The sequence below is a fragment of the Protopterus annectens genome, chromosome 1.part0 (assembly GCF_019279795.1).
Source record: "Protopterus annectens isolate FY-2018-M chromosome 1.part0, PAN1.0, whole genome shotgun sequence".
Lineage (NCBI taxonomy): Eukaryota > Metazoa > Chordata > Ceratodontiformes > Protopteridae > Protopterus > Protopterus annectens.
The window spans coordinates 760,909,246-760,923,560 of NC_056725.1; the positions used below are offsets into that span (position 1 = coordinate 760,909,246).

The 14,315-nt window shown below is 36.0% G+C and overlaps 1 protein-coding gene across 1 annotated transcript in view; it reads right to left on the reverse strand.

The window, feature by feature from the left end:
* Positions 1 to 14,315, reverse strand: part of LOC122794700 (putative inactive cytochrome P450 2G1) — a 248,361-nt gene that overhangs the window by 136,810 nt on the left and 97,236 nt on the right. Inside the window, exon 4 of the mRNA XM_044063373.1 lies at positions 3,826 to 3,967. Within this exon, the coding sequence (XP_043919308.1) occupies positions 3,826 to 3,967 (142 nt within the window). The remainder of the gene's footprint in view (positions 1 to 3,825; positions 3,968 to 14,315) is intronic.

Here is a 14,315-nt window from a genome sequence, read left to right on the forward strand (position 1 = left end):
AACAAGAAGTAATTCATTTCTGCTAATGTCATGAAACTTAACAAAGGGATATTCATTTCTGCATATGCCATGAGAAAACATGCAGCTGTTAGAAGCTATTGATAAAGAAAACAATAGATGCTTGAAAGTTTAAACTATAGTCAGCATTACTTGTACTAAAACTAGAAATGTACCTTGAATCTAGGTAAAATGTAACACATGTATTAGAACAGTACAATAGAAGATTTGAAATGCTGAAATGGACTGACATAAACCCAAGGCCAGGTTGTTTTTCTCAAAATGTTTTGCAGAATGACAGATATTTTAACTTGGTCAGCAATAAATCTAACAATATTTTCTGTAGAACATACAAAAAGCTGTGTCTAACTACGTCAGCAATAGACTGTAACATTTTCTATGTGTCAGGAAGAGAACTGTATAAGTATAACCTACTAGTCATTAATCATTTAGACAAACCTTGTGCATACATGCTTTGTCTCCTTGCTGCAAGTAATAAAGGGTGCCTTGCTTGAACCTAACGTGAATTGGTCTTTGAAGTTTTTTCCTTTGAGAATAACATACTTTATAACATATGGTTTCCATCAATTAAATATATATTTTTATTTTATATTATGTTATCTACTATAAATAATTTCATTAAAATTTAATGAAATCATTTTTTTTAATGATAATATCTTACCTTTGCCACTAGGTGGTAGTACACCAATGTATTATAATCTTTTTCTGTATGTGAGAACTTTCACAACCCTGCTGTGAACTTTCGGATGTCATTCATTGCCCATGTTTAGCTCAGTTGTTCCTTTTTTTTACTTGTTCATACTTTTTATATTCACGATAATTAATATTATAATATATAATTTTCAGTTCACGATAATTAAATTCCAGCTGCTGCACTGATTTGCCTACATTTTAATTGTGATGACATTAGCTTCTGCAGTAACTGCTCATAGCTGATCAGTTTAATTGCTCACTGAATAAACACAGCATGCCACACATTTTGAGGATCAGTTGTTGTGTAGTTTCCACTATACGTGCAGTGATTCTATGTAGATTTCCTCACATTGAATGCAAGATTTTTTTGAAAGAAACTCATAGCAGTTCACCTAAGTGTAACCAAGCAGTACTCTTAACTGCTTCTCCACCAGATCCCCAGATAGTCATTCTCTCTATATAATGATCACTATCTTCTTCAAAAAGCACATTCGTATTTAAGAGTTTCCAATGTTTCTCAAAGTACAGCGCTATGTCTGCTTTCCATTCAAATGCCAAAGAAAGCATTGTAAATGTAAAGCACATCGGAACATTGTAAGTGAAGCAAAAGCATATCGGAACAAAAAGAAAAAGAAAGACTGGAATATAGGAATATACAGTTTTTTTTTAAATATATGTATTTAATTAATGTTATTTTTTGTAATGTAATACTAGTTGATACATATTATTACAGAAGAAAGACTAAACAATTTTAAGAATGTTTAAACAGTCTTTCTTTTGTATTTATGTTTTGAGGTGCTTTTGCTTTACTACCGTTTATTCTTTTACACGGGTCCAACCGTCCAGGGTTGAATAGGTCGGGGACGAATCAGCAGGGTCAAGATGTCCTGTACCCCTCAGGAAGTTATTATGCATGTTGTTCATTTCTTCTGGGTTTTTGTGGATTCTGCTAGGCTGTTTGCTAAGGACTCTGCTGCTTTGACCTTTTTGCTGTCTTTATCTACTGAGATTTCTGAAACTATAGAAATAGTGCATGTTGACTGAGGATTGTCTATATAAATCAGTCTCACCTTAGTCAGATTATTGTCCTGAGAAATGATTATTTAAACCTTTGAATTACATTACTGCAATCTACCCTGAAAGGCATATGCTTCTGCAACAAAACAAATTTAAAGCTGCTTAATTATGTATAAGCCATTATTCTCAAATGTATTTCTTTGCATCTTAGCTTTAATGGGAAAACTCAAAGCCAATGCCAGACAATGTAGCTGCCAACATGAAAATAAACTGGTTTTAATCCCAGCTATTTGTATTATGCAATTTAATATGCAGGCAGCACAGCAGTGTGTACCGGTTAGTGTTTCTGTAACATGGTACTTGCTCTTCTGTATGGAGTGTCCATGTTGGTTTTCACTGGGTTCTGCAGTTTCTCCCTGAATCTTAAATAGGTGTTGTAGGTGAATTGGTAATCCTACAGACTACCTGTAAGTGTGCACGCCATGTGTGAGTGTGCGAGCATTACGTGTATGTGCTGCAATAGATTGGATTATTGTCTGAGATTAGGCTGTCTGCCTTGTGCCCAGGAAGTGCTGTGACAGGCTTCAAATCGCGCATGACCCTTAAAAGGAAAATATGAATAATCGTGGAATGGAGGAATTTAAGATGCACTTGTAGGCAGGTTCATTTCATTCCCAATTTTAGTCCTTATTGCCAGGATATAACCATACTTCTCAGCAAGTCTTCAGTAAACAAGATTCAGGAGTAAGCAAAATTTGTGCTAATGATCCGACTTGAAAACAGAGACACAAAGTTTAGCAAAGTCATTATACTCTCTGTGTGTACTATAGATCATTATACTCTCTGTGTACTATAGATCATTATACTCTCTGTGTACTATAGATCATTATACTCTCTGTGTACTATAGATCATTATACTCTGTCTGTGTACTATAGATCATTATACTCTGTCTGTGTACTACAGATCATTATACTCTGTCTGTGTACTATAGATCATTATACTCTCTGTGTACTATAGATCATTATACTCTCTGTGTGTACTATAGATCATTATACTCTCTGTGTACTATAGATCATTATACTCTCTCTGTGTACTATGGATCATTATACTCTCTGTGTACTATAGATCATTATACTCTCTGTGTACTATAGATCATTATACTCTCTGTGTACTATAGATCATTATACTCTCTGTGTACTATAGACCGTGACTAATAATTAGGAACTTAAACTTGAAAGTGCTATCAAACAGGATATAAATGTATCTTCCTTCTATTATACTTAGAATGAATGTCAGATGTGCCTCATGATAGTTGAGATTTTGCAGGTATGCTTACAACATGCTTTGAAGGACACTGTATTCAGTATGTGTATGTGCATGTGCCTGCTTGTATTGGGAGGTCCAGAGCCACAAATGAAATGTCAGAACTTGTTTTTCGCATGACCTTTTCAGACTTGTTTTCTGCAGGTTAATAGTTACTCTTGAAACAAAACTATGAATCTGCATGCACAGATAAAACAGAAATCCAGGTATGGAGGGTGAAGAAACTTTACTGGCATATTAAAATGTAGGCAAGATTTTTTGTTAAAATGCTGAGTTTTGGGAATAATTTTAGTAGGAGATGCCACAGAGGGTTATGGTGCTGGTAGACAAGGATGACAGTAGGGTACATGAGGTTTTAACAACTGATACACAATTTCTGTTTGCCAGCAGAACCAGCATCACTTAAAGGAGAAACATGAAAAAGGTGCACATTTAATGCTATTACAAAGCACCTGAATCCTTAGTGCAAATATAATAACATATGATAAATATGTGAGAGCAAATGCAAACCAATTACCCACCATACAACTAACACATATGTCATCTTCATTGTTCATCTTTTAAAGGAAAGAATTATCTGTGTTATGTCCACATCTGATAGCTTTAATTCCAAGTCAAGAAATACATTACACACCAGACAAGAATACCATCAGCTTTGTTACAGAAATGTTTCTGCTAACTTACAAGCATAAATTCTGATTAATTAGGTGAAGGTTGTTTTTCTCAGGTCTCACAAAAATACAACAGTTTATGACACTTATATAGAAAGTTACCTGCTGAGAATGGCATGAAGGCATCATTCATTTTAAAACGACCATTTTCATCCAAAAAATGTCCTGGGTCGAATGTTTCTGGATTTTCAAAGTATGTTTTGTCATGCAGTACTGATGAGAGCAGAGGAATCACTAAGGTACCCTAAGGAAAGGAATTTAGGATACTTTAGATCATTTGAATCATAAAGTTATGTTTTAAGTGCATTCACAACCTGTAGTTTATTTCTTTCCATATGCCTTTTCTCTCTGTGCTGCTGACTATCAAATATTCCCCTATTCATCTTGAAAACACACATTCCGTTATACTGAGTTTTCTTGGTATGGGAGCAAGAGATAGCCAGAGGTGCCAGCACTTGGCTGTCTGTATCCTTCCTGGCATCCCAGCAATGAGGGTGACTCTGGTGTCTGATGTGAACACCTGCATCACTGCAGGCCACCTTATGCCCTCCCTCTGCATGTGTGTGTGTGTGTGTGTGTGTGTGTGTGTGTGTGTGTGTGTGTGTGTGTGTGTGTGTGTGTGTGTGTGTCTGTGTGCTTCCATTCACACATGATAAAAGCTACCATCTCTAGCCAGGGAGTGCCAAGCTCATATACTTGGTGCTGGCCATTTTAGTACATTGCAAGCCTCTTCTAGCATGGTGTAGACTGGCCAACCAGAGCAACTATAACTCTTCAGGGTCTAAGTACAGCACTGGTAATTTCACACAAAACTATTGTACTTTTTGATGAATTATTGTTGCGTGTACAATGTATACAATCTCATGCACGTACATCATGTTTGTAAATAATGTGAGCTTCACTGTGCTTTAAGGTTGAACCTGTTGGCCTATGTAATTCTATTGTTTATTTCTTATGCCAGTGATGTGTTGCTTCCTTTAATTTACTGTGTACTGATGCTCATTTGTAACTTTTCATTTCTTGGGTGGTGCCTGAAAATGGTCCTTCTGGATGCATGTACCGCTATCCGGGTAAACAAACGCATCCATTCATCCATGCATGAATAAATAAATAAGCAATGTGTTTTATGCCATTACTTGTATTCATAAATTTGCAGGATTATTCATTGCAATTCATAATCATCTGTATTTGGGGATATTAGGACCTTTTTATCTGATTAATGACTTACTTGAGTTCACCCTGTTGTTGAGCAGAGGATGTGAGTGGGGTTCTGAGCCTGATTAGTAGTATGTAAGTTATTCGCTGATATAACTACAAGAAACTCAAACTGGCACCCAGCAAATAAACTTTAAACCAAGACAAAGTCAGGTACCACAGAAAAGGAACTTAGTACAGCCTTGCAGTTCAAAAGATAAGCTGGTTTAATAATAGTTTGAAACGCATTAACACATTTAAAATCACAGCGTTTTCGTCTTATTCAGTCAGACTTCATCAGATACATATAGCTTCAGTTAAAGCCAAACATATATATATATATATATATATATATATATATACACACCTCACAATATTCCAGCAATTAAAACCACAACCAATAAAAATTCTCAGTTTTCCTGATTAATTATGACCAAAGTGTGACTTGCAAAGTGCCTTGTGCATTAAAACATTGAAAGTACATAAAATAAATTACATATTATAAAAGCATAAAATACATCCAAAAGGTGACAGTATAAAATGGTGACAGCACAAAAAAGTAACATAATATTTCACAGCTTAACATATTTAACTAAATAAAATGTTTAATTGTATTAAAATTCACTAGTTAATGGTGTACATGTTAAAACATTAAAATGTATTTGCTCTCTCTGGTGGTTCTTTTGTAAAATGACATATTTAATGTGAATGAACAAAGCACAATTTCTTCGTTCAAAGCTTAGCAGCTCTTAATTTTAGTAAGGGGGCTATGGAGGTATAGTCATTGAGTCCTAGTGGGCTAGTGGCTTCCAAAATCAATTGCCACCATAACTCCCTATATTCAGTCTTTTCCTCCCATAGCCCCCCTCTAACCTCCTTCTTTATCTGTTCAAGTACAAAGAAAAAATTTTACTTTGGATAACGTAATGATGCTCATAAATCCTTCTCCTCAATTTTCTCTCCATCTTACCGATGTAGAAGGATTCACATTCCCCACACAGAGCAAGGAATATCAGTCCATTAGTTTCACAGTTATAAAACTGTGCACTTTCTAGCCATTTATTCCTACTTGGTAAGAATATTCTCTCCTTGTTTGATATGTAACTACACTGAGTACATCTTCCACATTTATATGTTCCCTTCCTATTCTTATCACCACTTCCATTATTGTAAGCATTTTCTAATAAACACTTTATATTTTGGGAGTTCTTATAGACCACTTTAAGGGGTTGATTGCTACATTCCCCTAAATCAGTAAAACTAAGAATCTTTTCCCATTCACTTTCCATTGCCTTTCTCATACGTCCTGCACAGGCATTAAACTCTAAAACTAGTGCCCTACTAAAATTTCCTTCCTCTGTAGCTATATGCCTTGGCAGAGTCTCCTCTGTTGTACCTAGTGTAGGTTTAAATTTTGACTTTCTACCCACTGCAACCTCTCTTTTAACTTCTACAATAAGGCTATCCAGATACCCTCTGGCCCTAAAGAGAAGTTCAAGTAGGTTGCTTTCTTCCTCATAATCTACTTCTTCTGACACCATTCTACTTGCTCGGACATATTGTCCTTTAATGATATTTTTCTTCTAATGGGCAGGATGCGCACTATTAAAATGGAGAAAGGAATTAGAAAATGTTTTCCTTTTATAAATCTTTGAACAAAACTTAGTCTCTTTCTTAAAAATTTATATATCTAAAAACTGCAACTTACCATTGCTGATACATGTAAATTTAAAAAAAAAATGTTGTATTATTTAAATAACTTAAAAACTCATCTAAAATGTCTACACTCCCCTTCCATAAAATGGCGAAAGAGAGGTTGCAGTGGGTAGAAAGCAAAATTTAAACCTATACTAGGTACAACAGAGGAGATTCTGCCAAGGCATATAGCTACAGAGGAAGGAAATTTTAGTAGGGCACTAGTTTTAAAGTTTATTGCCTGTGCAGGACGTATGAGAAAGGCAATCAAAAGTGAATGGGAAAAGTTTCTTAGTTTTACTGATTTAGGGGAATGTAGCAATCAACCCCTTAAAGTGGTCTATAAGAACTCCCAAAATATAAAGTGTTTATTAGAAAATGCTTACAATAATGGAAGTGGTGATAAGAATAGGAAGGGAACATATAAATGTGGAAGATGTACTCAGTGTAGTTACATATCAAACAAGGACAGAATATTCTTACCAAGTAGGAATAAATGGCTAGAAAGTACACAGTTTTATAACTGTGAAACTAATGGACTGATATTCCTTGATCTGTGTGGGGAATGTGAATCCTTCTACATCGGTAAGATGGAGAGAAAATTGAGGAGAAGGATTTATGAGCATCATTATGTTATCCAAAGTAAAAAAAGAGTCTAATGCTCTTTACAAACATAAGCGGATTATTTTTTCTTTGCACTTGAACAGATAAAGAAGGAGGTTGGGGGGGGGGGCTATGGGAGGAAAAGACTGAATATAGGGAGTTATGGTGGCAATTGATTTTGGAAGCCACTAGCCCACCAGGACTCAATGACTATACCTCCATAGCCCCCTTACTAAAATTAAGAGCTGCTAAGCTTTGAAAGAAGAAACTGTGCTTTGTTCATTCACATTAAATATGCCATTTTACAAAAGAACCACCAGGGGGAGTAAATACATTTTAATGTTTTAACATGTACACCATTAACTAGTGAATTTTAATACAATTAAACATTTTATTTAGTTAAATATGTTAAGCTGTGAAATATTATGTTACTTTTTTGTGCTGTCACCATTTTATACTGTCACCTTTTAGATGTTCTTTATGCTTTTATAATATGTAATTTATTTATGTACTTTCAATGTTTTAATGCACAAGGCACTTTGCAAGTGACACTTTGGTCATAATTAATCAGCAAAATTGAGAATTTTTATTGGTTGTGGTTTTAATTGCTGGAATATTGTGAGGTGTGTGTGTGTATATATATATATATATATATATATATATATATATATATATATGGCTTTAACTGAAGCTTTATGTATCTGATGAAGTCTGACTGAATAAGATGAAAATGCTGTGATTTTAAATGTGTTAATGCTTTTCAAACTACTATTAAACCGGCCTATCTTTTGAACTGCAAGGCTGTACTAAGTTACTTTTCTGCGGTACCTGACTTTGTCTTGGTTATTCACTGATATCTGATGAATGGACAAAGGTGGTTTCACTGAATGAAAAAGCGTGTGTGTGTGTGTGTGTGTGTGTGTGTGTGTGTGTGTGTGTGTGTGTGTGTGTGTGTGTGTGTGAATGTATATATATATATATATATATATATATATATATATATATATATATATATATATATACACACACACACACACACACACACACACACACACACACACACAGGTCTGTAGAATTTTGGGAAATGTAATTTTACCTTTGAATAGTAGTGTATGGTCAAATGCAAATATATGGAACATTTAGTAAACTGCTTCTATGAGATTAAAGTCAGTGACTGCAAATGGTAATTATTCTCAATTTATCTAAACTGTATTATTTGTTAACTATCTTAAATGTGCAAAATGTTTGGTTAGAAACAACATGGTAAAACTAGATATTTTAAGTTAGATACTAACCTTAATGAAGGCCAGATGCATGTTCCCCACCACTTACCACCTCCCCCTTACCCATTATTGTTACTGTGAAATGATCCCTACTTATGAATTATTTAGTCATTCCCTTCTTAACTTCAGTTTGTCCTGTTTTGTTTTCATACTCCTCTTGAAAAGTGATACCAAGTTGAATTGTGGGAACTCCCTTAAAGCATTCACTTTTCTTCACTGCCAGTTTTTGAAAACAAGACACAAGTGAAGTTATCTTCCCCTGTGACACATAAGAGAGACAGCAAATGGAATCTTTATGGTTATTTTATACCACACTGGCAGCCCTGACTCCATGCAGTATTTTGTAGCTTATGTAGACACTGCAGAAAATTTGCTGCAGCTAAGTGAGTGTGCTCATACCTCGCAACCTGGAAACATCAAAAATCTGAAAAAGGTCCATAAAAAATAGGTACAAATCTGTATACTGGTTAACATAAAATGTGCATACATAATTATGTAACCCTGCTTACTCCAATGGAGTTGTGGGACACCAACTTTCAAACACAAACTGCAGAACAAACAAGCAAATATGGCCCCAGAGTCCCCCTGCAGCCATTCCAATGTCCCATTACTTGGCTATTTCTCCCCATTTATCATAAACACTGTAACGTGCATACTGATTTACTTATACAATGATTATTTGGATTTCATTTAAAAGTTTTATTTTACATTTTTATAGCACAAACGTTAACAGACATTTGCTAAACAAAGCAAACCAGTCTCACAGTGAAAATAGACTTAGCATTAAAATTTCTCTGCCCTTGAAACTCAGATTCATTGAAACAGCATTGAAACCCACATTCAAAGAAAATGCATCGGGCCAGTGGTGGATAAAAATTACCTTTGGGCTGTTTTGAAATCATAGGCCCCTTGCACATGAAACATACATGTGTTCTTTGATGCACCTTCCTAACTGTATTAAATTATATTCCTTGTATAATACTACACACTTGTTAGAGTGCAGTTTAAATTTATTGTGTTGCACATTTTTCCAGTAAGCATTGAAACAAAATGCATGAACCAGTAATGAATAAACTGCCCAGTTCAGAACATTTCCATCATAAAAGTCCACTCAAACTTCTACAGTCCACCAGTATTAGTAAATATGTACAATCTCTGCAGAAGTAAAAGTCATCTAAATAATTCCACATTAAAGAGATCTGTAACTAATGAACAGGTTGCTGCTAGCAAACAACTTTATATTTCATTGTTTTGTCTACAAGTAAAGTGCCTGTTGCCCTTGAAGAATAAATTGACTATGTTACATTAAAAAATGATAAGCTAGTAATATTGCAATAGGGAATGGATGGTAAACTAATAAGAGGTTCATAGTTACTAGGCATCTCCACCAAAGGAGGACATTCTCAGGATTGCAGCATCCACCCCTTTAAAAGTACAACACAACACAGTACAGTATCAGCAATCCATCTACATATTATGGGAGTAGAACCCACAGACTTCTGCAGCAAAAGCAAGCACGCTATCTGTTGTATTAACAAACTTCTCCTTCCCCTGAAGAACTGTGCAGCACAAGAAATCAGCCAAAATTTATTGGGGGTAACAAAGGCCCAAAACTAGGGACACATTTTAACATTGCTTGTATAATCTTAGAAAGTTGCTAAAATAAAATGTTGTGTTACCATGTGTTTCCTGAAAGATAGGAAGATTGAAACTTAAATGGATGTCCTTATTTAGTGAATTCACTTCTCACTAATTTGCCAGAAAACCACAAATGTTATTTTACATTTGTTTACCGGGAAAGTCTGACTTAGAACAAAGCCAATTTTCAGAACAGGCCCAGGGAGAAATGCTCCATATGCATGTCTTTGTATCATGGGAGGAAACCAGAGCACCCAGAGAAAATGCACACAAACAAAGGGAGGACATGCAGACTCCACACAAAAGGCACTTCAGCCGAAAATCAAACCAGAGAATCTCTTGTGGGGAGGTGACACATTTATGATCCCTCGCCTTTCCTACTGCTGTCCCTTCTTCTCTGTAGGTAGCCACAGTGCTAAGCATGTCAAGCCATGTTCTTATGTTCGGGCAATCTCATCTTCCACTGTCATCACTGTTAATATCTTCCCTGAGCACTGCTGTATCTGGTTTGCTGTTTATAGCTCCTACTAATACTTTTGATTGCTAACCTCTCTATACTACCGATCCTTTACCTGCTTCATTCTCTGCATACCGTACTTCATCAGCCTTTGACCCCAGATACTCTGCAAAATGGAATATTGCATACCAGTTGGCTATTCCTCCTTTTACATCTTACAGCTGTACTACAAAGTTTAACTCCTACATATATATGTATATGTATATATGTATAGACACACACACACACACACACACACACACACACACACACACACACACACACACACACACACACACACACACACACAGTTTGAAATAAGACTAATAGACTGCAGTAATTGGTATATATCAGCACTTAATAATAATAGAATGGAACGTTCCTAACAGACACACCTCAGAAAGAACCTTCCCAGTAATTACACACTTCAACTGCAGTACTTGAAAAATGCTTCAACTCCAGTAATTTGAAAATAGCGCTTCAACTGCAGTAATTTGAAAATAGCAGGTATATATCAGCACATAAGAAGAACGGAACTGTCCTAAAAGCTAAATAAATTCACACATTTACTTCAACTAACTTCGGAATGGTCCTAACAGCCTACTTCACACACTTATTTCAGAATGGAACTATGTGCAATATCACACACACACCCCTAAGAACAGACCTTCACAGTAATTCAAAAATGCAGCAGGTTTATCAGCACACACAGCTATATATCAATAATGCAGCAGGCAGGCAGCACAAATAATAGAAGTGAATGGTCCTAACAGCTAAAACAGCCTGTAACTATATGCAGCAACAAGTAATTCACACACTTACTTCAACTAACTTCAGAATGGAACTATATGCAATATCACAGTACAGTAACTCTCAAATGGAACATCACAGTAACTTCAAATTGTGCGTGAGTCTGTGACCAGAAATAACAGAATGGTCCTGTTCTATTTATCACCATCAATAAATGCAGCAGGCAGCACATAAAAAATTGTCCTAAGTGCTTGTAGGTAAAGTGCTGAGTTTTTATCTGGAGGAGTTGGGGAAACACATGCACGATTCTTTGCCCATAAACAAAGTACAGTGAATCACTCTGAATCAGTTAGTCTCACTCCTTGAGTCCTAATCAGTTAGTCACACCCCTCGAGTCCTCAGCTAATTCTGACAGGTTGGCACGCTGCTCATGAAGCTGATGTCATCGCACACGCCTCTGCATGTGATAGCAGAAAATTATGATAATCAAAAAAAGCCGGGAAATTCGGGAATAAAGGGGGCCACTAGGGAATTTGTGGCACCCCATTATTTGGACCTCAAAACCAATAAATACCAAGGAATTTGGTACGGTTGAGAGGTAGGAGTGTGTTGTATGTGGTCATTCAATTCCCGAGGCTTATCTCTGATCAGTGGATAGCTGCCTCTTTTTTCATTTCTTTTTGTTCTAGCTGTCTCAATTGACAAGATCTTACTTTGTTGTATAAATTCTATCTCTAGAGCTACACATATTTCTGCTACCCAGAGTATGTTTTTTAGTCCCTAATTCCTTTATTTGGCAAACTTTTAGCAAATTCTTATCTCAGTTTTGTTTGTCACATTTTTGCTATTTTATAATTCAGTCTGACATAAATTTTCTGTCTTACTGCACTCTTCACAGGCCCATATTTAACCTAAAAGCGCACAAAGTTTGAACAAAGCAAACTGTAATTGGGGGAGCAAAGACTTTAAGTCAAGGACAGATTTTAAATACAAATCTTATAAACTTAGAAAATTGTTAAAATAAGATGTTTTGTGGTTGGCATGCATTTTGTGAAGGTTATGGAGTCTGAAACTCAAATGTATGTTAGTATTTAGTAACTTCATTCCTCACTGATTCTCCAGAAAACCACAAATATTATGAGGACTAGTCCAAAAATATGAGGCAAAAATTTGGACAGTTGAGAGATATTCATGTCCATTTTATTATAACCTATTGAATTTCTCAACCTTATACTTCTTTCATTTTTACATACCTCAGCTCTTCTGACCTTAACCTTTTTTGTCATTTCAAAAGGGGTATTTCAGCTGTACCCCCTTCACATTCATGATCCCTTGCCTTTCCTACTGCTGTCCCTTCTTCTCTGTAGGTAGCCACAGTGGTAAGCATGTCAAGCCATGTTCTTATGTTCGGGCAATCTCATCTTCCACTGTCATCACTGTTAATATCTCCCCTTAGCACTGCTGTATCTGGTTTGCTGTTTATAGCTCCTACTAATACTTTTGATTGCTAACCTCTCTATACTACCGATCCTTTACCTGCTTCATTCTCTGCATACTGTACTTCGTCAGCCTTTGACCCCAGATATTCTGCAAAATGGAATACTGCATACCAGTTGGCTAGTCCTCCTTTTACATCTTACAGCTGTACTACAAAGTTTAACTCCTACATATATATGTATATATGTATACACACACACACACACACACACACACACACACACACACACACACACACACACACACACACACACACACACACACACACACACTGTGTCATGCCAAACCTCTCCACAGTATATTAACAGTAACAAAGTTACAAATATCAATCTCAACAGAATAATAACCAATCACATTTTATATACTCTTCATATATGAATTAAGCCATATTCCTGCATTAAACTCAACCTGTCCTCTGACAATACACTTTTTCATACATCACCTGCCACAGCCGTCTGAATAACTACTATATATGGGACACTAGACCATGAACAAAACACAATCAAAACACAAAACAACCTTCTGTTCACTCAGAGGTACACTACTTCATTATGGTACACCACTCCACCCCTTATTACTACACTAACACTTATAATGCATCCACACAACCCCACTCAATACTACCCAAATACCTGCTGCACTTCAACCCTATCTCTCTTACATTACAATCAGTAACACACTGCCACCCATCACCTGCACTCACACACTACTTCTCTTTCCCCAGTAATATTCCCTCATCCCTCAAAATGCTTATACCAACACCTCCTGCAATGTACACTCAACCATAGTCACTTTCAACACAAATTCTCACTTTCCACAAATTTCTACAAATTTACTCTAGTTAAACTTGTGCTACTTATCTGGACAAAAATTGACCCTAACCCGGGTTCTACTGCAAACAGTACAAAGAAACCCACTGTAAATCAGCTCTGTATCTTAAATGGCCTATAAACACAAAAAAACCCTCAGGAATAATTTTGACCAAATCAGACCTGTCCTTAACTCACACTCCCCAGACCTACTTTCTATCACTGAATCCTACTTTAGACAGGACACATCCATTACATAACATTTTCTCCCAGACTATAATTATGTCTTTGATGCCAAAACAGAGAACAAGCCTTGTGGTGGTCCACTGATCTTATATAAAACCCACCTAAACATCTCTGCCACTGCCCAAACTAATGTTGTTATTGACAATGAGAGGCCAATTGGTTAATCATAAAAAATCCTGTTATCAATAACAATCTGTTTTCCCCTGCTTTAGCCTACCTGCCAACACTGTAATCCACATAAAACTTCTAATCCCTTAATCATTAACATTATCTTCAACATTAACAGACATAAAAACACAACCTGGATGACTTGAATATTGAGTTTCTTGCTCCTAATGACAACATCACAGAATTTCATGCAAATTTAGACCTCAAGCAACG